We start from the raw sequence: 23657 nt of genomic DNA, 5'->3' as shown, positions 1-23657 counted from the left end.
TGCAGGGGAACCTATACCTTCAGGAAGAGATTGTTGGTGCAGTAACAGCCAGATACAGAAGCTGAGGGGATAGAGTTTCTGCAGAAGTTCTCCTGAGCTGACTATAAATCCTTCTTTATTAGTTCCAGTTGATTAGAAATCAACTACAAATCCTAGACTGAGAGAAAAAAGAGAAGGCCGTGTGGTACCCAAGATTACACAATTTAAGAGTAGGGGATACCTTTTATTGGACCACTAAAATCATCAACCTTTTGGTCTTAAGAGCAGGGGTGTAACAATTCCAACCAGATTACAAAGCTGCTCAGGACAGCAGCCTGAAGAGAACTTACATCACCTCTCACAGACATGTACTCGTACCATAGATTTCTGGAGTTCTGTTGACAAATTTTCTGCACCATCCATGGGAGTGTATACTAAGATTAAAGATGTGGAATTTTATCCATGAAAGGTTATAATGGGGTCCAGTAAAAGGTAATATCCACTCTTGCATTTGTGAAGTCCTAGGGTGGTACCTAGGACTTCATGGTGCTAAAACTGCTTCTGAACGGTTTGACTAAGGTTTTCTGAGTTTTTCCCTGAGCTGTCACACAGAGAAATTGACAAAATCTCAAATGGGGGCAGGATGCTGCCAAATGCATGTCATGTATGCATGGACATTGTTGATAGTGGGTCTGGCTTCTTAATCTGGATTTTAAAGAGGGAGTTTATAGAAATCCTTTTAATAACTGCTAACCTTCTAGACAAAGTCTAGAAAAATAACAACCAATGGTGAAGGAATGGGAGCAAGAAGGTTTGCCACACTGTTAATAAGCAATTTTACTGTTTTCATAAAGTTAATGAGCAATATTATTGTTTTCACAAAGACACATTTGGCAAAGTTCTTTATGTTTAGCTTTGAAAACTTGGCAAGCATGTATACCCTTCTGCAATGAACTGCCTTCTGGAAAGTGTTTTAATGCAATTATATATTAATTATAAGTTTAGCAGCCTGCCTTCTTAAATTGTAATGTTTATATACACTGATACTAAAAAAACTTATTAAAAGAGAAAGGAGCCAACCCACATAATTACGGAAAATAATAATAACTACTTAGATTCTAAAATACACACAGTGCAACACTGTGCATCATTCCTCAGAAATAGGCTCTACTACTTCTCATGGAGCTTACTCCCATGTAAGCAAGGAAATAAGTGCAAAACTTAAAAACTAATCTTAAAATGACCAGCAACAGGCCATATTGCTTGTCAAGTGGTTAAGACCTCACTCATAATTGCAGCTTTACACAGTGGTACATTGTGCTGATGCTGTTGTGGTTGCCACTGTTCTGTTGCTAGACTGGACTAAATACTGTCCATAAGCAATTGCTTGCATGCTATACTATGCTATGGACATACCACACACTTTAAATTAGGTTTTATTGTGCTTATTTGCAAAGGTTGCAGCTTCTTGAATACCTGTATAGAAGTGCCAAGAGGTAATTTGGACTCAACTGTGCAAGTGGCAGGCAGCAGCAGGTGGCATTGGCACAGCCTCCATCAATCTAAGTGAAAAACAGACTAAAAAGTCTACTGTTGCTGACTGGGAGAGTGCTATCCAGGCTTTATTGTACTGTTTTTAACGCCATGGGTGAGGGAAGGTAAGAGTACACAAGAGGAGGATGCTGTCATCAGAAAGTTTATGTGATAAGATTAAGACCACCAGCAGTCTGAGTAAAAATCAAAATCCAGTTTATTTATTTATATTTATTTATTTATTTGTTTATTGGACTTATATACCGCCCCATAGCGCTACAAGCACTCTCCGGGCGGTTTACAATTTAATTATACAGGCTACACATTGCCCCCCCAGCAAGCTGGGTACTCATTTTACCGACCTCAGAAGGATGGAAGGCTGAGTCAACCTTGAGCCGGCTACCTGGGATTTGAACCCCAGGTCGTGAGCACCGTTTTAGCTGCAGTACAGCATTTTAACCACTGCGCCATGACAGAGTAATGCCTTGCCAAGGTAGAACTCCATGCAGTATCTGGCTTGTTATGGCACAAGGCAGACACTGACTCACTGAAATGTATGAGGCTTTCATTTCTGAAAGGAGCTCCTGGGCAAACTTGGAAACAGTCCATCCACTCACGCCACAGACTGCTAAAGAATAGATGAAGAGGATTCTGGCTTTAAAATGTAATAGGTTTATTAATGGAGAATAGTGTCAAGTTCCATGTATAATCTTGCCCAACTAAGAATGAGAAATTGCACAAAAACAGTGCCTGGGGAACTCCATTCAGTATCCATGTTTCTCCACGACACCAGGGTGAAACAGATCTATGCATTTCTTAGTTGGTCCTGCTTACTTCTGCAATAACTGATAATTCTATCCGATGAATAGGGTTACTGCATCAACATTCAAGTACTTATGTGCATTTTGCATAGGTTGCTGAGTTGTTCCATACATTTGTTTATGTAGAACATATCTACAATATATTTAAAAAGTGGAAATAATCACCTTTGGGAGGCAGTTTCTTCTCAACTTTCTCCTTTTTTTCAGGTTTCTCTCCTTGAATTTCTAGAAGCAAGTGAACAAAGGAGTTCATTAGTGGTAGAGAAATAAAGTCTTAGAAAAGTAATGAAGAAATTGCATTGCAAACATACAGTACCCATGTTCACTTGCTATTAAAATATCAGAGATTATGAATGGAAAGCATAATATCCATATGTAGGGCATAGTCTTCAATGTACTTCTGTTTCTAATACTCATTGTTCATTCCTCTTTTGAATGTGTGCTACAGGGAAGCATTTTTGGATGGAAATGAATGGATTATCATATAGAAGCAGTGTGTGACAGATCTCTCCTACAGAGCTTTTTAGCACATATTTTAATATGAAATAACATAATTTAAAGTTTCCAAACTAGTATATAAACCAAGACACAGTTGGTTGATTGATTGATTGATTGATTCATACCCCTCTTTTGTCCTAAAAGGACACAAGGAATCTAATATACAGTATATAATTTGCAATAAAACCTATACATATACGTATCAGTGAAAATGTGCATGTCAAAGATGAACATATTAGGGGGAAATGCCTGCAAAAAGACCTGCAACAGACAGTAAAACTGACAGACTCATCTGCCCCTTATCCTAGCTACAATGTGCAACTTCCCTGCGTCTAAGTTGGAAGGATGTAATAGAGCCCATTTCTTGTGTTTCCTACTTACTGCATGCTTAATGTCCCTCTGATGGGCAATATTATTCAAACCAGGACAGACCCAAGATTTACACAAGATTTATTTCTTTTTTCTCTCTCTCAGAATGTCATATTCTCAAATGTACAGAACATATCCACAATATATTTAATATAAATAATTACCTCTCGGCAGTGCCTTCTTTTCAATCTTCTCTTCTCTTTCGGGCTTATCTATCTGGATCTCTGAAGCAAAAGAAATAAAGCAGTTATTAGAAGGAGAGCAGTACTTTGCAAATGTTATCAGTTTTCAATTGTTGGTGACTGGAATATCTGAAATTGTGTATGGAAAATCAGGTATTTGACATTGTATCTGACAGGAGATGTTTTCAACAGGTACTCTTCTTGACAGTGTCTCTGTTTTCAAAATTCAAAGTTCATTCCACTTTTTTTAAGCCATTCAAATGCTTCATCTAAAGACAATTCTCTAATTCTTCTTCAGAGTTTGCATTTAGGAACAGTTTGTGGAATCATTGTTAGCATTTTTCCTGCCCTTTTTTTTCGATATTACTTTGGCCTCCTTCAGATTTCCTCAGATATTCAGCCTGAGAAGAATCCCAATGTTGTAATGATCTGGTCTGAGAGGAATCCCAATGTTAAAATAATTTGTCTTAAGGGAAAAATTTCACTGGCATGGTATTATTGTATACTATAAATTCTACATGAACTTAATTACTGAGAACTCTTAATATAATTAGGCTAGATCTAGCAAACGTCACCAGAGTCCTCCATTGGTGGGAGCTTTTTGATCTGCTGGCTAAAGGAGAGGAGCAAGCAGGAGGAAGCAAAGGCTTATGACTCCACCTGTCCCACAGCACTTCCCCGTGTACCCAATAATCTGCTTTGGAGAACTGAAGGACGTGATGCTGAAGAGATGGAGATGGAGAGAGAAATTGCCAAAATTGTCTTCCCATAAGGGCATATATGTACATGTGTTTCTGTTAGTGGGACTCAGCTCAAGCATGTTGTTCCAGAAGATAAGCTAGAAATCTAAATCCAGTTCAGTTTAGTAATGTATCATGTAATGTAGTGTCCCCCCCCCCCAAATCACCTTACTGGGCTCTCTTCCCATACAACAGGGCAGACAGAAACCTACAAGTAGCCCAGATATCACTGTTTCTATAGAACATTATCTTGTTCTGCGCATCAATTGTGACCTGGAAGTGCATTCATGCTAACCAGTTAATGTAATATGGCTTAAATTATCTGAGAAGAAAAGAGACTTTACTAATTTCTTGTGTGAAGCTATTATCATGATTAGCTACCACAGGCCATCTTTCTTATCAAGTAAAAGCATCCAGAAGAAAGAAGAGGATGCTTAGCCAGGCTACGAACACATTATCTGAGATAACAAACCTGCAGTAATAATTTCACAAAAACAAGCAATCACACAGTTGCTGAACTAGTTGTCAGATAGCAAAACCTGGAGCAAAAGCAAGATGTTGCATTGGATATAACAAGGAATGGAGGAATAAAAATATCTTGCAAATGTTGATGGAAGTTAACAATTAATATAAGAACTTACTGAAGTTCCTAAATCAGTATAAATTGATCACATCTCCCAATGTAGGGTGTCAGAAACCCATTTATATTCTTCTTGATAATGTAAACTTATCTACTACTGCAAAAATCGATGGAAAGTCTGTCTATTTTAGAATCTGACTTTAATTTGCATTAATTTCAACTCAATACAGAAGCAACCTATTCATATTAATATAACAGAAGTCAAGGTGTATTACTAAATAGAAGATTGTCTTTCTTAGAAAATAGCCCATTCCTTGCACTTTATCTCTTTGTCAAATCCTTCCAAGATTAACAGCTAGGGATGACTTCAGAACCCTAATTGTTTCAACATAATTCTGATCTTTATTTTGCACAGAGTCACTTTTTATCCCATATCCTTTTCAGGCTGCAACTTTGTTTGATCTTTCTGTGATTTTTATATCCATGACTATGAATGAAAGCAATTCCCTTTGAGTTCTGTGTGACAAAGTTTAAGGACAGCAATTGGCAGTGTTGCTGTGGATGTGATAAATGTTGTTCCTATTTCCAATAATCCAAATTCACGGGGGGGGGGGAAGCCTAGGTGTAAGCCCCCACTCGATTTGGGTCTCGCCACTACATGATGAAGCAAGTTTATGCCTCAGACAGAACACACATTAAAGAACTTGTAAAAAATTTAAAAGATGAAGGCAAAAAGCCCAAAACAAAACACCAACCAACCAAACACCCCTTAAAATTTCTTTCTAGGCATCTGCCTTGTCCTGTTATAACAAATAAGCTTAAGTTTCAACTCATCATATCTTCTTCTATGTTATGAAAGACGTTGTAGTTTCATCAGACATGTGCATGGTCAATTGAAGGGATGCAATTTATCTTTATCAGAGAGGGACACTGTTAATAAATCCAAAATATTACAAATTTATATTTAGAAAACTGACTGAATCTAGCACTAGCAAAGCTAATCTCTGTCACCAAGGCAACCATCCTGATTCTTCATGAGATAACAGCACAGTTTATTAAATTATTGCAAGAGTATGTATTTTAAAAATGTATTTCATTAGCTACAAAGAAAACAGGCCACAATGACCTTAGGTTTTCAAAACCAATGGTTTTCCAACTACTTAGGATCTTATTTCCTCAGAAACGGACATCACCTTTTCTAACAATATGAGGATACACATGAAATGCAATCATGTTATTTTACACCCTTTGAGATGAAAAACTGTCTGTTGGAAACCATTTAGAAATATTAACAATATATTTTTACACATCCTTATAGACATGTGTTACAGGATTTGGCTCCCCCAAATTGTTAATTAAAGGCATTGAATTTACAAGGCATTGAAATTAAAGGCATTGAAAACATTGTTGAGCCATAAAATATGCTGTTCTTTGGTTCAGAGCCCTTTCTTTGATTTATTGCCCATGTTTAGAATACAGCAGGAAGGAAATGTCAGCATATAGAACTATTCAGGAAATACACACCCACCCAAGTATTGGCTGAAATCCTCTTCCATAAGTTATTTGGTGATTTTTCTTAAACAAAGCATTTAATATCCTGCCTCTCTGAAGCTCCCAAAGTTCCTATGATATACCTATTTTTGCTGGGAAATCACTTGGTGCCATGGGATGGGGGATTTTTAATTCTAACAATGAAAGGGATTCCAAGAGAGCCTCAGGCCCTTTGGGGTGGGGGTGAGGGTCAGAAATGTTTTGTTTCCCCAAAATTACCATGATGTTACTTAAGGTTATTAGTACAGCTATTATGTACCATATATGATCACCGCACAATGATTAAGCATTTCAACTTCCATTGAATTGAAATTCAATGTATTCGCGAAGGCTTTCATGGCCGGGATCTAATAGTTGTTGTGGGTTTTTCGGGCTCTTTGGCTGTGTTCTGAAGGTTGTTCTTCCTGATGTTTCGCCAGTCTCTGTGGCTGGCATATTCTCATGGACAGAGTTCCTACTCATTTCGGCCAAAGAGCCCGAAAAACCCACAACAACAATTGAAATTCAATTTCTCACAAAAACCTGAGTTCCAATTTATGTCTCTGGCTCACATACCATACATATCTAAGTCATACAACATGACACACACACACAGACACACACACACACTTGTACTGACTTATTCTCAAATCATTTGTGTCTAGGGGCCACAAAGGGAAGGAAGTTCTTCTGCGAAGGGTCTCTTTCAGTTGCAGATGTGGAAGACATGTACTTAGTTCTCCTGTTGAGATTAGCAAAAGGCAAACATTGCATTGATTTTCTAGGTTTTACTGTGAAGAACATGCTATATCCAATTCTTTTTTAAAATTCTGGTTTATAATGTGGGATATTGTATTTCTGTATCCACAATTCAAAATACCAGGAAATGGGCCAATGTTGCTGGATATTAGTTTGCTGTGTTGCCACTAGGAAAAAAAGAGATGTCAATCTTTACATAGCAAAGGACAGCCTGAATGTTGACTACACCAATGGCAGCAGTCAAGATGATCTACAGGACATCATCTTCCACTCACTGCCATTCACAAAGTGACACTACGCAATGGAAAATCTAAGCTGACTCCTTTTTTTGTCACTTCTCACCCAAAGACAAAGCAATTATCAGAGCTCTTTTTCAACAAATGTGAATGGCTGCCCTTTGCTATGTAAAGTACCGACCTACCTAATGAGAGAATGTATATTAGAACAGCTATCTGAGAACAGAGTTACATTACAGCTCTAAATTTATAAACAGTAAACTTCTACCCACAAAAGAAGAACTGTAGCATTAATCAGATGTTATACATGCCGACACTGTGAACACACTTAGAGGGCAGCATCTACCCCTGCTCCTTCTGCTATCATGTTTTCACAGTCTCAGCATCATATGGTATGAGAGTTGAAATAAACAATTGATTTCACTATCCCAAATAAATTTGATACAAACCACTTTAAATAGCAGTTGTGCCATTAATTTCAAGGGTGTGGGCTAAACCAGATGGGTTTGGGTGTGGGTGATTCCAGATGCCACTTTTATTGCACAACTGCCCTCCCTCATCCCTGAATTTTATGGAGGGCCCAGGAGAAGACCTCTTCCATTCAAAACCCAATCTTGTTTTCTCACTGCTTCTGCTACCAAATGTTGCTTCTTCTACCACAAAAACTAAAAGAAGAAAAAGATTGAATGGTGGTGTAACAGTGGTGATATAATTGTTGATGTGAGAAGATCTTTCTCTGGAAGTAACCTCACATCTTGCTTAACAAGCCGCAAAAACTAGAACCGGGGTTCCTCTTAAAAGCTCAGGCATGAGAATCAAGAGGCCACGATTCATTCACTGAGCCTTCTGATGCATTCGCAGCACGCAGACTCCTCTTGCTCTACCCCATTAAAATGACTGGGGTGGATTGAGGGGAGAAGTAGGTTGCTAAATCACACTTTAAGCAACGTGCACCTCAACCACACCGTTTAAATGCTTTCAAAACAATTTTTGCCAAAGAAGAAGGGAACTTCTAGTCACTTCCAACATTCATTCTTCCAAAAGGTTCGATTGGAGTGTGGTCTCCTATGGGCCTGGGGTGGGAAACTGACCCTTGGAGCTTGCTCAGCACTGCTGATGCTACTTGGAAAGGTGTAAAATGGTTTAGTGCTAGCCATGACACTTTAAACTACAATTAGCTGCAAAACATGCTTTAAAATAAATGGCAGCCTCTCATTGTCTCCATGGAGAAAGCACAGAGGAAGACATGGGCAGTCCATGAGACCCTATCACACTAGCCAAGAAGGGATGGAAATCACTTCTAGTTAACCGTTGTCCTTTCCCCCTAATTATAGAAAAATTGAGATCAGTGAGTGGGAACTAACATCTTTGCAGCCTAATTAGCAACAGCCTTTTGTAGTTTTAACCACAGATTAACAAGACTTCATTTCTTTGCCTGCTTGCTGCCTTGAAGTCCCATCATCTGTCAGTTCAGGACACAAGCTACCCTGTATGCATGTCTACCAAGTATTCAAATTAGAAAGAAGGGAGAGGAGACGTCACCCTCTGACTTTTCACTTTTTAAACATTTTCAGGTAGAGTTTGAATACACACTGCAGCCAAAAGTCATGGGCTAGAGATGTAGAAAGTCTCTTACTGACATATCTGCGCTTGTCTGGGGCGGGGGAGGGGAAGGGGAGATGTGCTCTAACTAGGCTCAAAACACGCAGGTAAATGAAAAGAGGCAGGAGGCATGTGCCACACGCATGTGGACTGGACACATGAAAAGCACCGTTCCCCTCATAAGGAAAAGAAAAAGAAGGTATCAAAAATAGTTGAGAATCAGTGTTGTGGACTAGGATTAGGGAGATCCTGTTTCCAGCTCCCACAGAGCCCTGGGCTAGTAACTCTCTCTCAGCCTTACTTAGTCACAGGTTGTTACAAGGATTATGTGGGGGGAAAGGCGTTCACTGTGTGCCACCTAATGCTCACTGGAAGAAAGATAGGACAGAAATGTAACTGATGAAATAAATAGGCAAGCTATGGAAGAGTTGGGGGGAAAAAAAGGAACTGAGAACTAGACAAGAAAAAGGAAAAAGAAAAGAATTTCTGTAAACAATTGTATGTGGAACTGTAGCTATGAAGTCTGTCAATCTGATCTGTAGACAAGTATTTCCCAACCTGTGTGTGTGCGTGTCACAAAGTGTTTTAGGGGGGTCATGGGTCATGTTATATATGTTGTAGCCCTTGTTTAATAATTTTTTCCTTGGTCTTTGAGAGCAGAATATTAAAGTTAGCATGTATGTGTATATATGAGGCCCTCTGTGGGGAGGAAAAGCCTCTACTTACTGAAAAGGAATGATGTTACCCCTTAAAAATGGGGGCAAAATTTTGTGCAAATGTGGCAGGGGAGGACACAGTTTACTTACTATTATAAAAGAAGGTCACAACCTGAAAAACATTGAGAACCACTGTTTTAGACCATAGCTAGAGATCAAAGGTGGTGGCACCAGAATAACAAAATGTTCCCCAAGGTGCAATTTTAATATAGGAAGTCAAAGAAGAAGCAGAGGACCACATGACGAGTTATTTGAAAACATGTGAAATAAAATGTTTAATGTAGCCACAGAAATCAATAGTAACAGGAAAAAATGGTGTTAGCTATTAATCTGTAGCTATATGTTTTAGGAATTTTTTGGTATAAAAAATAGAAAACTAAGCTTACATTTTATTTGAACTTAAATGACACATCAACTGTTAGAAATAAGTTGGAACTCAAACTGCTTGGAATTTACTTTTCCACACTGAAGGAAGACCCGAAAAGCAGCATCGACAGCTGCAAAGCTCCCACTGGTTTTTCTACCCTAATTTTTGTCTCTGCCAAAGGCAAAAGAATTTGGGTAGAAAAGAGATGTTTATGGGATGTGTCTGATCCGCTTGTGGGTTTACTGTTTGAACTCACACTGAGCATCAGCCATCCCTTCCCGTGTGGATATTCTCTTTCAACAATTAGTCTTCCTGCTCTTACATGATTCCACAGCTTTTGGGACTGGGTGGGATTTTGGAGATTTTGAGCCCTTTCCCCTAGAAAGGGCTAAAAAAAAGTATTTCCTCCATTTGAGAATGGGATGCATTTGGAAGTACTTCTGGGAATTGCTGTGCACTCATTTGGATGATCAAAAGAGGTGATTTTAAAACTACATCTTGAATTTATGTGGAATTTAAGCACGATCTTTTGCATGTCAACTCAGAAATAGGTTTCACTGAGTCAGTAGGAATCATTCCAAGTAAGTGTCTCTCTCTCTCTCTCTCTTTCTCTCTCTCTCTCTCTCTGTGTGTGTGTGTGTGTGTGTGTTTGGAGAGAGAGAGAGAGCAGTTCAGCCTGCATTAATTAAGGATACTTAATATGTGTGGGAGGGAGAAGCAGCATCCATCTCACACAAAACACAGATCATGAACAGATATCCTTAGTATCAGAATTTAGCTCTACTATAGCCTGTGAAGAATGATGGTGGTGGTAACGATGGTTAACAATAATAGCAGCAACAATGAAAAGTGCTTCTTAATGTTTGCAAAATAATAAAATTCCACCATACATCAGAGAAAATGATTCCGCAAACAAAGGGAGTGATGGTACTTCTGTGAAGTGAACTCTGTACAGGTTCAGATGTTCTTCTTTCACATCCCTTCAAATCTCACTGGCCCAGATCTATTCCAAGAGCTGAAATCCACACTGAGAGAGTCCAAATCTATTGTTAAGAAGGAAGGAGCAGAACAGGAGCAGGTAGAGGTATGGCTTGCCCTAATAAAACATTTTGAGTTGGGCCAATCCTACAAAAGAGAATGCTGAAAGGCTAAACAGATAACACTGTAAAGACTGACTTTAACACTCTAAAGCAACAGATAATAAGGACAATTTGTAAGGAAGCGGTGGTCTTTGTATCAAAATGGTGGTTCTCCTGTCTTCCATTCTAGAGAATCCAAGCAAAATAAATTCTGTTTCCATGGGACTAGTGCTCAGATCTGCTTGGGAATTAGAGAGTTAAAAAGCAGGAGGATAAAATGATAAGATTACAAGATTATAAGGGAACGGGAGAAGTTTTGGTGGGGTGAGTGGAATTTTTTTTTCAGAAGTTCATATAGATGTTTCTTTCTTCCAAAACTCAAAAAAGAATTTGAGGTGGGGTTGGGGAGTAAATAACAAATGAGATTTTACTTGTGTTTCTGTAAAGCTTCATCTAACCTAAACAACAATTTAATGTGAACTGAACTGTTAAAAATTTGCCTTCTCTAATTCAACATTAATATCATTAGATTATCTGGCTCACTAACCATTAACAAAACTTAACTTTTCTATTAGGACTTCTGTCTCAGCTGAGCTTTAGACCAATGACCCAAAGCACACTTTCAGAGAAATTCATTTCTAGAAGGATTTCTAGAAAACATGGTGAAAAACATGCAATTCTAAAACATGTTCAAACATGCGTCATTTGGGTTATCCCTGGAATGTGAATGATAGCTTCCTTTGCGGGTCTAATTGTACAGTCACATATAACAAAATAGATATCATTGTAGGAGAAAGAACATTGTAATAGCAGGAAAGATGTATTTCACTTAATAGGTGTTCTAGCTTTTCAACCAATGATCTGGGAGTGGGCACCTGAATAACATAGCCTTCAACAAAACAGTTATATCATGTAAGTGTAAAGTAACTTGATAGGCACAATGCAGCTGAAACACAGTTGTCACAACTCTCTTTGCCTCTTCTTTACTGACTGGGTGATACTCCTCTGTAAAAGATCCCACATCTATTAAAATGAAATGACGTATCAGATAACCAGAACTCATGATCAATAGATGTATTTATATTACAATATCTTATGGCTTTAATTTCAAGTGGTTTGCCTTGTGTAAAGAAATTCACCAAGTGTCCTAAACTCTTCGTGCAGCAGTCCTGAAACCAGTTGTTTGTGTTTCCATCCCAGAATGACTTATTTGGATCCACGGAGAAGCAAAAAAGCACTCCAGCACTTCTGTGTTTACCAAGGGGATTGTTGGAACAAATTGATTTTATGACTCATTGAGGAAGTTTAGACAAAGGGTTTTGAGCTACAACATTTTAAAACTAAAACTGTTTCCCCCATTCAGAAATAGGCAATGCTAAACATTCTAAGATTTAAAACAGATCACCTACGTAAATTGAAAAGGCCAGTCTTATTTATCTTGAAAGAGAATTTCAAGTTCACTTTTTTCATTTTGAAAGAATTCAGGCTGTAGGGGTTGAAATATTGATGCTCAAAAAATACATTTCAAAAGGGGGAAAAGCCACTTTGTTGAGCATGCTTGGTAGAGGCTAGCCAGAAAGAGCTTATGCATTAATAGGAGGGAGAGAGATAATTAGAAAGGTCTGAAAAGATTGAATCTGAAAAGATTCTTTTAAAAGTATATTAAAAAGTTTGCTTTAAAGAAATAATGGAGTGACGGTCCTCCATGCTACCATTCACAAAGAGACACCAAGCAGGAGAATTCTAGAACCTGAGAGTTCTTAATGGGGGCCATATAGTTCCCTGGGGGCCCCTGGCACAGTTGAAGGGGGTCACAGACGGGAAACAATTCTTCACACATCACCTTATAAGGTTTGTTATGTGGCTTATACAATCCTGATTCAGCTCATATTTCTTTCATATTGTCTTTGTGACCGTGGCTAAAAAAGATTGAGAATGGCTGCTGTAGACCATCTTGACTGCTGTCATGAGTGTCATCAACATTCAGGTTGCCCTTTACTATGTAACGCTTGGCATCCTTTTTCCTGCTGACAACATGGGCACAATACTATGCAGTAATATTGGGCCATTTCCTGGTGTTTTGAGTCATGGATACATAAGCACAATATCCCACATACATAAAATGGAGGATTTTTTTCTTGAAGAACTGAATTACTTCTTTCAGCAATAAGTTAAAAATGGAGGCACTACACGAAAGTCCTTTTAGGATCATTTTCCATTATTTGTTGTTGGCTAATGGTGAACACAAATACTTCTTACAGAGGGCAACTCTTGCCATTTTGCAAGGTAAAGACAAATCCCTTTCAAATGCCTATCTTCTTCTGGGCACAATTCAAAGTTCTGGTTCCAACCTATAAAATCCTAAGCAGCTTGGATCCAAGCTATCTCAGGGTCTGTATCTCCCTTTATGATTCTGCTCAAATGTTAAGATCATCAGGAGAGGCCTTTCTCTCAGTCCCAGAACACTTTCTTCTCAAAGCAATATGAAACTATAACAGGACATATTTGCAAGAACAACACGTAAGTGGAATCTAGAAGGCTCTAGAAGGGTTGTCTTGAACTTTTTGCCAGTTCAAATCAAAACCTAGGCCATAAGGATGCTCCTGACCCTCCTCTTGCTGTTGCTAATCTCATCATTCCACTATTTTGAACATGGCAGTAGTGTTTTCCTTCCTCTTTCTTTTGTTCTGATGCCATACAAATCCCAAGGACCACTGTGCTCTTCCAGTCATGACAAGAGAAAGAATTTCACTGTATTTATAGTTTCACGTACCAACAGAATGGACAACTCCTTACCTTGAAAGTCTATACATTTATGAGACTTACTAAACATTTGGGGAGGAAAGTATACTTTAAATGTGCATACATTACCAAATAGACAGACAGACAAAGCTGCATTAGTCAAAGAAAAAAAACCATTAAAAAGTTAGAAAATAAAGTCTACAAAAATATGAACAAATTTCCCTTGTGTGTTGGGGAGAAGAATCCCACAACATGAGGTTGAGACTACATGGGTAAATAGTATAAGATTTGCCACTGAAGTAAAATGGATGTATTTGGGTTTTTTTTAAAAAAACAACAACACAAAACTTATCACACAACACAAAACTTATCACACAACACAAAGGCCAATGTGAATCAGCCCAGCCCTTTTTGCTTCTCAAGTTCTTCCCCCTGCCACAGAGTGCTTCTATTTTTTTTTCAAGCTGGAGTGATTCAAACAGTATTTTCCCTGTATCATCAGTTGTTACATTCTCCAAAATGACGCAGTGATAAACTGCCTAATGATAAAATTTGTGGTTTGGCTTTTTTAATTAAAAATACTTTGGGGTAACTAGGGAGAAAGATTCCATCATGCCTAGCTTAATATGTCACCAGAATACCATCCAAAGTTTAGCATTAGATGACCGTATCACTGATCATTGATCTTAGATAATCTTAGAACGGCAGTCAACTTCTTACCCAAACACAAAACAATCGTCAGTGCTGGGTTTTGACAAGTGTGAATTCAAAATCCTTTGCCCAAACTCCTTCAAATTTGGCACAAAGCAAGAGCAGACTGTCTGCAATATCTGTGCCAAATTTGATACTGATCTGAACTCCAGTTTCAAACTTATATTTTTTTTTGTTTGTTTGTTTGGGCTGCCCCCTTTTTTGAAATTGGCTTGTACAATGTTGATTTGCTCTGCCAGCAGAATAACATCATGGCACTCTTGTGGAGTGATAATAATTCCTAGAAAGACTATTTCCATTGTGTTGTACCTGGTCTTTCCTTATGATATGCTGAAATAAAATAAAAAGGTTTGGAAATGTTCTCTGAAAAAAGTTTGAAAATGGAAACCCACGTACAGTGGTGCCTCGCATAGCGATGTTAATTGGTTCCAAAAAAACCATCGCTATGTGAAACCATCGCTATGCGAAACACCATTTCCCATAGGAATGCATTGGAAACCGGTTAATCCGTTCCAATTGGAACGGATTGCCATCGTTAAGCGAAAAAACCCATAGGAAACATCGCTAAGCGAAACAATGTATCCTCCATTGGAATGTATTGAAGCTGACTCAATACATTTCAAGGGCTTTGCGAAGTCAATTTTTGCAATTTTAAATGTGTCATACAAGGGGCAAAAATGGTTTTAAATGCTTGGATTAGCTTCTGCACCCTCTAAAACAGATGCAAAAGTTAATTTGGCTTTGATCTGAACTTTCGTTAATTTTTTGTAAATTGTTTTCTCCCCCATAGGAAAGCATGGAGCTGTCAGATTTTGACAGGTCCATTGGTTCCTATGGGCCAAAAAAAAATATTCACAAAAAATTAACGAAAAGTCAGATCAAAGCCAAATCAGGTTTGCACATGACTTAAGGGGTCCTCTAACGAATCCAAGCATTTAGAACCGTTTTTGACCCTTCTAAGACACTTTTTAAATTGAAAAAAAAAACATTGTTAAGTGAAGCAGGGGACCTAAAATCGCATTCGTTATGCGAAGCATGGTCCCAAACTTCGCTAAGCGAAAATCGCCCATAGGAAACACCGTTATGCGATGCATATTATTTTCTAAAAAAACACATCGTTATGCGAATTCATCGCTAAACGAGGCAATCGTTAAGCGAGGCACCACTGTATATTTATTTTGCATGTAATAATTAGGCTGCTTTAATTCTGCTTGCTCTGGGGCACAAGGCATTGCCAAGGCAGAATGTTGAATAATGGCAAGGAGATGAGCCCTGTAGAATCATCCTTCAGTGGATTTGATGAATGAACTTGCTTGCACTCCCAGTCTCACCTTTTGCTTTGGTGCCACATAGGAAAGGTATTTTCTTCCAAACCAGCAACACTAGAGATACTTTTGTTTGTATTTTGTCTTTCCTCATAAGACACATTGATATGTATCCTTGCAAGCCATGTACAGCTTATTTACTACTATTTATAACCTATAGTGGTCTTGCTTCTTGAGACTAGTAGATCAGAACAAGGAGGAGATGGATGGGGTTTTGCTTTGTGATGTACATTGGACTAGGTTACATTTTTGTTCTCACAAAAGCCACATTATAAATGGTTGAAGCCAAAAAGTACCAATGCACTTTCATTGCTACAATACCCTGAACCAGTAGGGCTGATGGGGACATGTACCTGCCTAGGTGGGCCCAAGCATTTCCCCCCTCTTGTATTTTCTAAGTAACCATTTCTTGATAAGGAAATTGCTACATATAGTTTTTGCTTTCTCCTTCTGAGGAGGTCAGAAAAGTTCTTGTTCTCCATGATGGAAACAGGAAACACAGAGAATCTTCCATGACAATTAGTGGCCTATCCACACAAAAAACATTAGTTATCCAAATTTAGAGCTCTTTCTCTGACATCGTCCATGAATGGATTTTCTGAAGCAATGTGTTAGCTTTCTGTCTGGATCTAATTTTATGTTTCTGGAGTAGTTACTCCTGTTTCATAGGTACTGAGTGAATATTCAGTTGATGCACTGTTGAATGCCAAATATTTTGACAATAAACTGTAATGGGATCGATAAAGAATTGTGGGTTTTTTTTTCCAGTTCCTTCCTACCTGCTTTATATTAATTGCACATAACAACAATTGGTGGCTTCCTCATTATATCTCATTCAGCAGGTCCTCTCCTCTTCTTTTGAAGAGAGGAACTGCCTTCCTGCACCCCAAAACCATTCCTGGAAGATGCTGGATCTTCTGTGTAACCAAATGGAATATGAGGAGGAGGCAACCAGCTGTTGTTCTTGTTATGTGCCATCAGGTTGCCTCCAACTTACGACTGCCCTATGAATGAGCAACCTCCAGAAGGTTAAGGGTATTATGTGCCTTGCATGGAAAAAAAAGACCACCACAGGGGTACAACCTTCATTACACTTTCTGCAGAGAATGGACATATCTCATCTAAGGAGGCATAGGTGCTGATGATGATGCAGAACAAGATAAAATAGTATGCAAACACATAACCAACATGTAGCTTTGTACCAGGGGACAGTTACATAGCGCTAGAATATTTTAAAGGAAAATGGTGCACGGTTCAATATAAAGTGCTTTCTGAAAGGATTCACAAAATGCCTTCCAGTGAGAAGCAGTTAAGAGACAGCAAGCTCCCGTTACAAAACATGGTAAAAGCAATTCACATTTAAACTGGGGGGAGGGGAAGCACACTGCCATATGGAGATATAAAGAGAAAATCAGCTAAACTCTGGAAGCACTAAATATGCAAATGAGGATATTCTTTAGACAGAAGTGAATGGAATAACTAATTACCCAAATGGTGCCAACTTCAGCCATGCTGGCACACTCTATAAAGCCACTATGTTTTCAAGAGACTTGAGTTATTCTAGTGCTCATATTTTAAATGGTTCTGCTGCAACTTGCAAGAGTTTTTTTTAAAAAAAAAAATTGGCAGGTTTTGCCATTTCCAAAAAAACATATTACCAAAATGAAATCTGGCTTCTGCCACACTCAGTATTATTTAAAGATTATTGTAATGAAAGGAGAATATGAGTTTCCAAGACCAGAGAGGAGAATGAGGGGTCAGTCAACGCATGTGATTCCCAGTTGTCCTTATTCCCTTTTCTATCTCAGCCCTTGCTGCTTCTGAACCTCAAAAAAACCTATATTGAAAAAGTCAATACATACTACTAAATGACACTAGGGATGGGACTTTTGGAATTAACAGACTCCCAACCCAATGCCAAGGTGCATGGGAGGAGGACATGACAAGTTCCATTGAAGGCTGCCTCCATCCATTCTTCTCTAATAGAATTTGTCCCCTGATGCACCTTTGTGAGCTGCAGGGAATCTTCACAACCTCCATGGTGCAGTGAGGCACTTTGTGAATAGTTTTAAAAAACCGTGTGGGAATAGCATGGAGGTAAAGGGGTTGCTATCCCTCTTGCCACTCTGATGGCTCCCAGTCCCATAACTCACTTATGGCTGATCCAGAACAGTATTCTGACATTACAAACTTTGATGACATTAATCTAGTTCTAAAAAACCCCAAATCCAGATAGAACTGTGTGCGTCAATTGCATCTGACTATATGTGATAATTATCCATCTTCGGAAACAGAACCTTCTGTATGTCTTGAGAAAGTGCAGGGTGGCCTTGTTCCAGCAGAAACATGACTGCAGAGATCTGCCAGCAGAACTGCTCTGTGCGCTGAGATCTGCTGCCAGAAGAACCAAAAAGAGGATGGAGAACTAGCAGAAGAAGGAAGAATTCAATTCAAAGCCAAAACTCCTTGACTTCAGGGTATAGCCATTATGCCAGAACAAAAGTTGGAGCAAGATAAGAACAGTCCTAAATAATTTCCAGTATCCATAAACTGAAGAGAATTGGATTCACTACAGCTTCAGCTGAGCTGGCCTACTGCCATCCTGATTAGTCAGGATTGTACTCATACTTAGAAGGAGAGGGTTAAAATACAACATGGGGTTGAATACAATTCTTCAGGCCCTTTTTCATATCTCAACCATTTCTGTGCACAATGACAATGAAGAAATGCATTCCAGTGGATGGATACTGGATTGCATAAACCCACAGCACTCGGATTTTAAAAAGACTCTTTGTCATTAATTTTTATACTGGGACAACCCTATCACTTTTTTAAAATTGTAGCAAGCATAACTGAAGCTTAGATAAAGCCTAGGACCAATATATTGCTATAACTTAATTTTGTTGTTGTTGTTTAGTCATTTAGTCATGTCCGACTCTTCGTGACCCCATGGACCAGAGCACGCCAGGCCCTCCTGTCTTCCACTGCCTCCCGGAGTTGGGTCAAATTCATGTTGGTAGCTTTGATGACACTGTCCAACCATCTCGTCCTCGTCCACTTTACTAGCCTTTACTATTACTAATAATTTACTAACACAAATGGAAAACGTTGCTTTTTAAAAATATGATACCCATACTATTCAAGCCTAAATGGTCACTGTGTAACTTTATTCACCTCTACCCTTGTTCCAGTTTCCTTTCTCTCTTAAACATAATTTTATAACTAGTGAGACATCTAAATCTGTGTTTGACATTCAAGCCTTCTCGCATGCAAACATCTGGATTACTGTGAGATAAGTTGAACATTAAAATTTGCAACTGGCTTACCTTTCTTTTTGACCGGTGGTTGGACTTCTTCTAAACCCCAAACAGAAACAAACAAACAAACAAAAAACAGTTAGTTTACATTTTAGATGTACTGTATTCTAAGAAAAGGTCCTCTGTGCTATGCCTTACACAATAGCTCCCTATTAAATTTAGCTGAAATTAGCGGGCCTATTGATAAGGTCAGTGCTTTTTCTTTTACCATTCAGCACAGTTTTAATGACAGAAGATTTAAACTGTAAAAAAGGAAGTGATGTTTGGGGGTAGAAGGATAGAGAAGAATTTCTTGGAAATCAGCCAAAGAGTGGAAGTGAGCATGTTTTATCTATTACATTTCTGCATTCTAATTCAAGGGAAAGGAGGATTCAGTGGCTTAAATCCTGTTGCCATAAGTTAACACCAACTAATCAGCTACTGTGATTTTTTTTTGAGATAAAAAATTTCCAATTCCCCCCAAAAGTCCCAAGGCTGCTGTGGGATCCCTTTTCTTGTGGGAAAGTTGTTGGGGGCTTCTAGATGGGTGGGTGGTGTCTTTATCTTGCCACTATTAGGATGATTTTATCTGTGGGGGGAGTCTTTGGAAATTAAAGATTTTCCCCCACAACAGCTTCCTCACAACAAAAAGAAACTTGAAAGGGAAGATGGAAATTTTTATTTAAAAAAAAAAAACCTGACAGTGCCATCAGCCTGATGCAGTGTAAGTCACAAAACAGAAATTTCAGCCATCATAGCCCTTATTATCTCTGGAACTTCTGTCATGGGAGGATTTGAGTTACCTTAACTCTAATAAACTCCTCTCTTTTTAATTGGACACAGAACCAAAGTAAAAGAAAGGGAATCCTATGGAAGAGGTAGCTGCCTCCTTCACTTCACTTGGAGGTTGGCAAAGTCAAATACAAGTGCAGCACTGCAGTAAAACATACTAACTGCTAGCTGTCTCCCTTCTGCAGGACAAAGTAGAAGAACAAACGACTGGGTGGGTGTGTGTGGAGCCCAGCTGCCTTTGCATTTCTGTATTCATTCCGACGTAGATCTCAGAAACATTACTGCTAGGGTCAAGGTGCTGACCGTAAATAGCTAAAGTTTGTTCATCTTAAAATGCTAAGAAATGCAATTCATCCAGTCATTCATAGGTTAAATAGATAAACAATTTGAACTGTTTAACTTTGCAACCTCACCTAGAATCGGGGAATAGTAAAGTAACTACTTTATGTACTGGGGGGGGGGGAATCACATTGCAACAAGTAATATAATATTTTTGTGAAAAAAAGCAACTAATTCAGGTAACCATTTAATTTTAACAAATTATTTCTAACCTTTGCCTTATTTTATTATTATATCTGTTCAAGAGTAAACCAAATACAGTAAGTTGTTAAAGGTGGCCCCGGAATAAGGACGCGAGACAACAATATGGATTTAAATATGGGCCACACTTTATTTAATTCCATCAGTTCAACCAATTATTCAACTATTGTAAAAAGAGAGGGGGGGCTGCTGTAGTGTGGAAATAGGAAAAGCCGGGGGTATCGAAATACCCCCTGAAATGCAATTGGGCGAGTCCCCGGCTCCAGGTTCCCACTGTCTTACCGACAGCAAGAACCCGGCAGGCCGCTAACAAACACCCCCAGACCTCCAGACATCTTTAATTGATGACTGTTGGTCCAGAAGTGGCCCAGCGCATCTTCCCCGCACCAGCCCTGTAATCGACGATCTGTAGAGCCAAGGGATTAGATGCGCTGTTGGTTAACTTAATTACAAATGGGACACACCGCGACCACCTGTTTTTCCGCACTACCCACCCGTGTGACCAAATAAACCACAAAAATACCAACAACCCTTTCTCCAGTGTGGGATAGGCGAAAAATCCCCCCAGCCAAAAGCCAATTAGGCTGAAGGTCAAAAATTCCTATCCGTCCCCTAAAAAGGTGACCACCTAAGTCACACTAGAATTAGGGAGGGTGGGTGGATGCCCGAACAGGAAAGAGGGCGAACGAAGGGGAGCGCTTTCTTAAATAAGCACGCTCCCCCTCCCAACATGCTGACGTGGCTCCCAACGGTCTTGCGCCATCCAGGGACATTGGGGCAAAGCACAGCCATGCCATTCTGGGGTGCGAACGCCCGTCCGGCGGCTGGACACTTTGTGGTAAAATCAGGTTTGTTTGTTTTGTAACTTCTAATTTTGTCAGTATAGCTTGTGTGCTTTTAACAGCTCAAAGAGAAGCAGTGGTCAAGAAAAAGCTTCTCCACAATACAGGGAAATAGAGATGGGGAACTGCAGTTGCTTAATGTCCAAATATCAGGCAGCTGTTAAAGACAGAACTGTGCTAGCAAAAAAAAGGCAGTTATTATTATTCCAAGATAACATGGCAGCCAAAACTCTAGTTGTTAGGGTAGGGTCAATAAGTAGACCCAATGAATGCAGGAGACTTGTTAAATTAACACTTATGTAAGACCAATTTATTCTACTCTAACTGGTACTAATAATTGGATTTAGTCCTATGAAAATAAACTGTGATTCGGGCATCCTTTTCTGTCTCGTGCTCTCATTGTCTGCTTTAAACATCAAGTGTGTTTTGCACTAAAATAAATCATCCAGCAGTACAACGTGACATCCAATGTACTGCTTAGGAACAAACCCTTATTCATGGCTTTCAAATGATTTCTATCTACAGAGAGAAGGCACAATTACCAGAGAGAGATATAATTAGCTGTACTATTGGCAGCAAAAAGCTGCATTGTTTCTGCCTAATACCCACTTAATCTAACAAAGCATATGACCTTCATAAAGATGAGAAAAACCAACCTTTTACTTTCATGGAAGGCTTTACCTCACCTGAAACAAAAAAGGAAATAATAGCAAGATGAACAGCAACATAATAATATATTGGCAACAATCCCCTGCCCCCCCATGCTGGGTTGTTTTCATTTTTAAATACACTTGACTATTATAGGTTTAGCAATAAAAAGAAAGAACTCTATTCACAGACATTGTTCACATTTCTATTTTCAAGTGTAGATCTGGGTGTTTGTAGTAGTTGGTCTAATCCCACACACAGCGCAAAATCCTATTGCTTAGTTCAGTAAATTGTACTAGAGTTGGCCAATTAAATCAATGGGAATTTTGTCATTTCTAGGCTCCATTTATTCAAATGGGCCTACTTTAACTTGTGAGTTACTATGCTAAACAGGAAATGACTCTCAAAATCTCCATTGATTCCATGTGCCTGTTCTAGTGCAATTTTACTACACAAAACAACAAGATTTGGAACAGTATGAGAGATGTGGTGTAAATTTATGCATTTCATTCCTGTATACCAAGAACTTCCAGAATCCCCATTTACACGGCCCATTTCTGGGACTGGGAGTACAGTGATCCAAAGGCATGTGAGGGTGCCTCACTGAAAATGCCTGAGCCATCTCTACTGACTGTAGCACCACTTATGTTTCAGCCAAAAACGACAGGTTGATCATCTACAACTGTGTTTCTTTGTGTGATCATCCATTCAATAGTTGAAGGATTCTAGATCAAACCTATCCATTCTGAAGGAAACCAACCCTGAGCACTCACTGGAAGGAGAGATCCTGAAGCTAAGGCTTTAATACTTTGGCCATCTTTGGAAAAGACCCTGATGCTGGGAAAGTGGGAAGGCAAGAGGAGAAGGGGACGACAGAGGACGAGATGGTTGGACATCGAAGCTACCAACATGAATTTGAGGCAGTGGAAGACAGGAGGGCCTGGCGTGCTCTGGTCCACGGGGTCACGAAGAGTCGGACACAACTAAACAACAACAAAAATCATTCATATAAGTCTACTCCGATTTTAAGATCTTTTGGGGAGGCCCTTCTTTCAGTTCCACCATCTTCCCAAACTTGTTTGCCGAGGATATGTGAGAGGGCCTTCTCAGTGGCTGCTCCCAGGATTTGGAAAGCACTGCCCCGAGAAGCCAAATTGGCCCCTTGCCTCTTGTTCTTCCATCATCAGGCAAAGACCTTCCTTTTTAAGCAGGCTTTTAAGCAATTAGTGGGGGGGGGAGCTCTATTTTTGAAATTAAGGTATTTTTAAATCTTTTTAAAATATTTTTAAAAATGTTTTTAATCTTTATCAGCATTTTTTTAATATACAGTTGTATAATATTGTAACTTGTTATTATTGAAGGTTTTAATTATTTTTGGTTCCATATGGAAAGACAGTATATTAGATAGACAGACAGACAGACAGACAGACAGACAGATAGAATTAACTGATTGTTTTTCAATGTTTCATTAATGTACAGCACCACAGCTAACTGCTGTCAGGTGATACATGTTAATTACAATATAGGAACTGGAGAACCACAAACTTAATGACCTCTTGTATGTAGTCCACACAACCTGCACTGGAGATGTGCGGTGGTGTAATAGATGGCTTTAGGTTGGAGGGTTAGAAAAAGAAATAAAAAGTTTATTATGCTGGGCTAGCCTGGGTTTTTGGAAATTGCAGCTCAGTAATACCTGTGTTACCCAAGGTTGGGAACCACTGCCTAGGAAGTTAGAAAAGCAGACCACCAGGGCTAACATATAACCAG

The 23657-nt window shown here is 39.0% G+C and overlaps 1 protein-coding gene across 47 annotated transcripts in view; it reads right to left on the bottom strand.

Annotated features, from left to right (window-relative positions):
• Nucleotides 1-23657, bottom strand: part of TRDN (triadin) — a 194911-nt gene that overhangs the window by 127184 nt on the left and 44070 nt on the right. For 42 of the 47 annotated variants that reach the window (XM_078383395.1, XM_078383409.1, XM_078383424.1 and 39 more), the window contains 4 exons: nt 21896-21925; nt 19096-19125; nt 3365-3424; nt 2499-2558 (listed from right to left, as the gene is read on the bottom strand). In XM_078383395.1, coding sequence (XP_078239521.1) covers nt 2499-2558; nt 3365-3424; nt 19096-19125; nt 21896-21925 — 180 coding nt within the window. The remainder of the gene's footprint in view (nt 1-2498; nt 2559-3364; nt 3425-19095; nt 19126-21895; nt 21926-23657) is intronic. The other 5 variants (XM_078383397.1, XM_078383399.1, XM_078383391.1 and 2 more) reach the window with 1 other exon arrangement.

Source organism: Pogona vitticeps, chromosome 1 (genome assembly GCF_051106095.1).
Source record: "Pogona vitticeps strain Pit_001003342236 chromosome 1, PviZW2.1, whole genome shotgun sequence".
Lineage (NCBI taxonomy): Eukaryota > Metazoa > Chordata > Lepidosauria > Squamata > Agamidae > Pogona > Pogona vitticeps.
The sequence above is the reverse complement of the archived record's forward strand: the minus strand, read 5'-3'. Positions and strand labels throughout refer to the sequence as shown.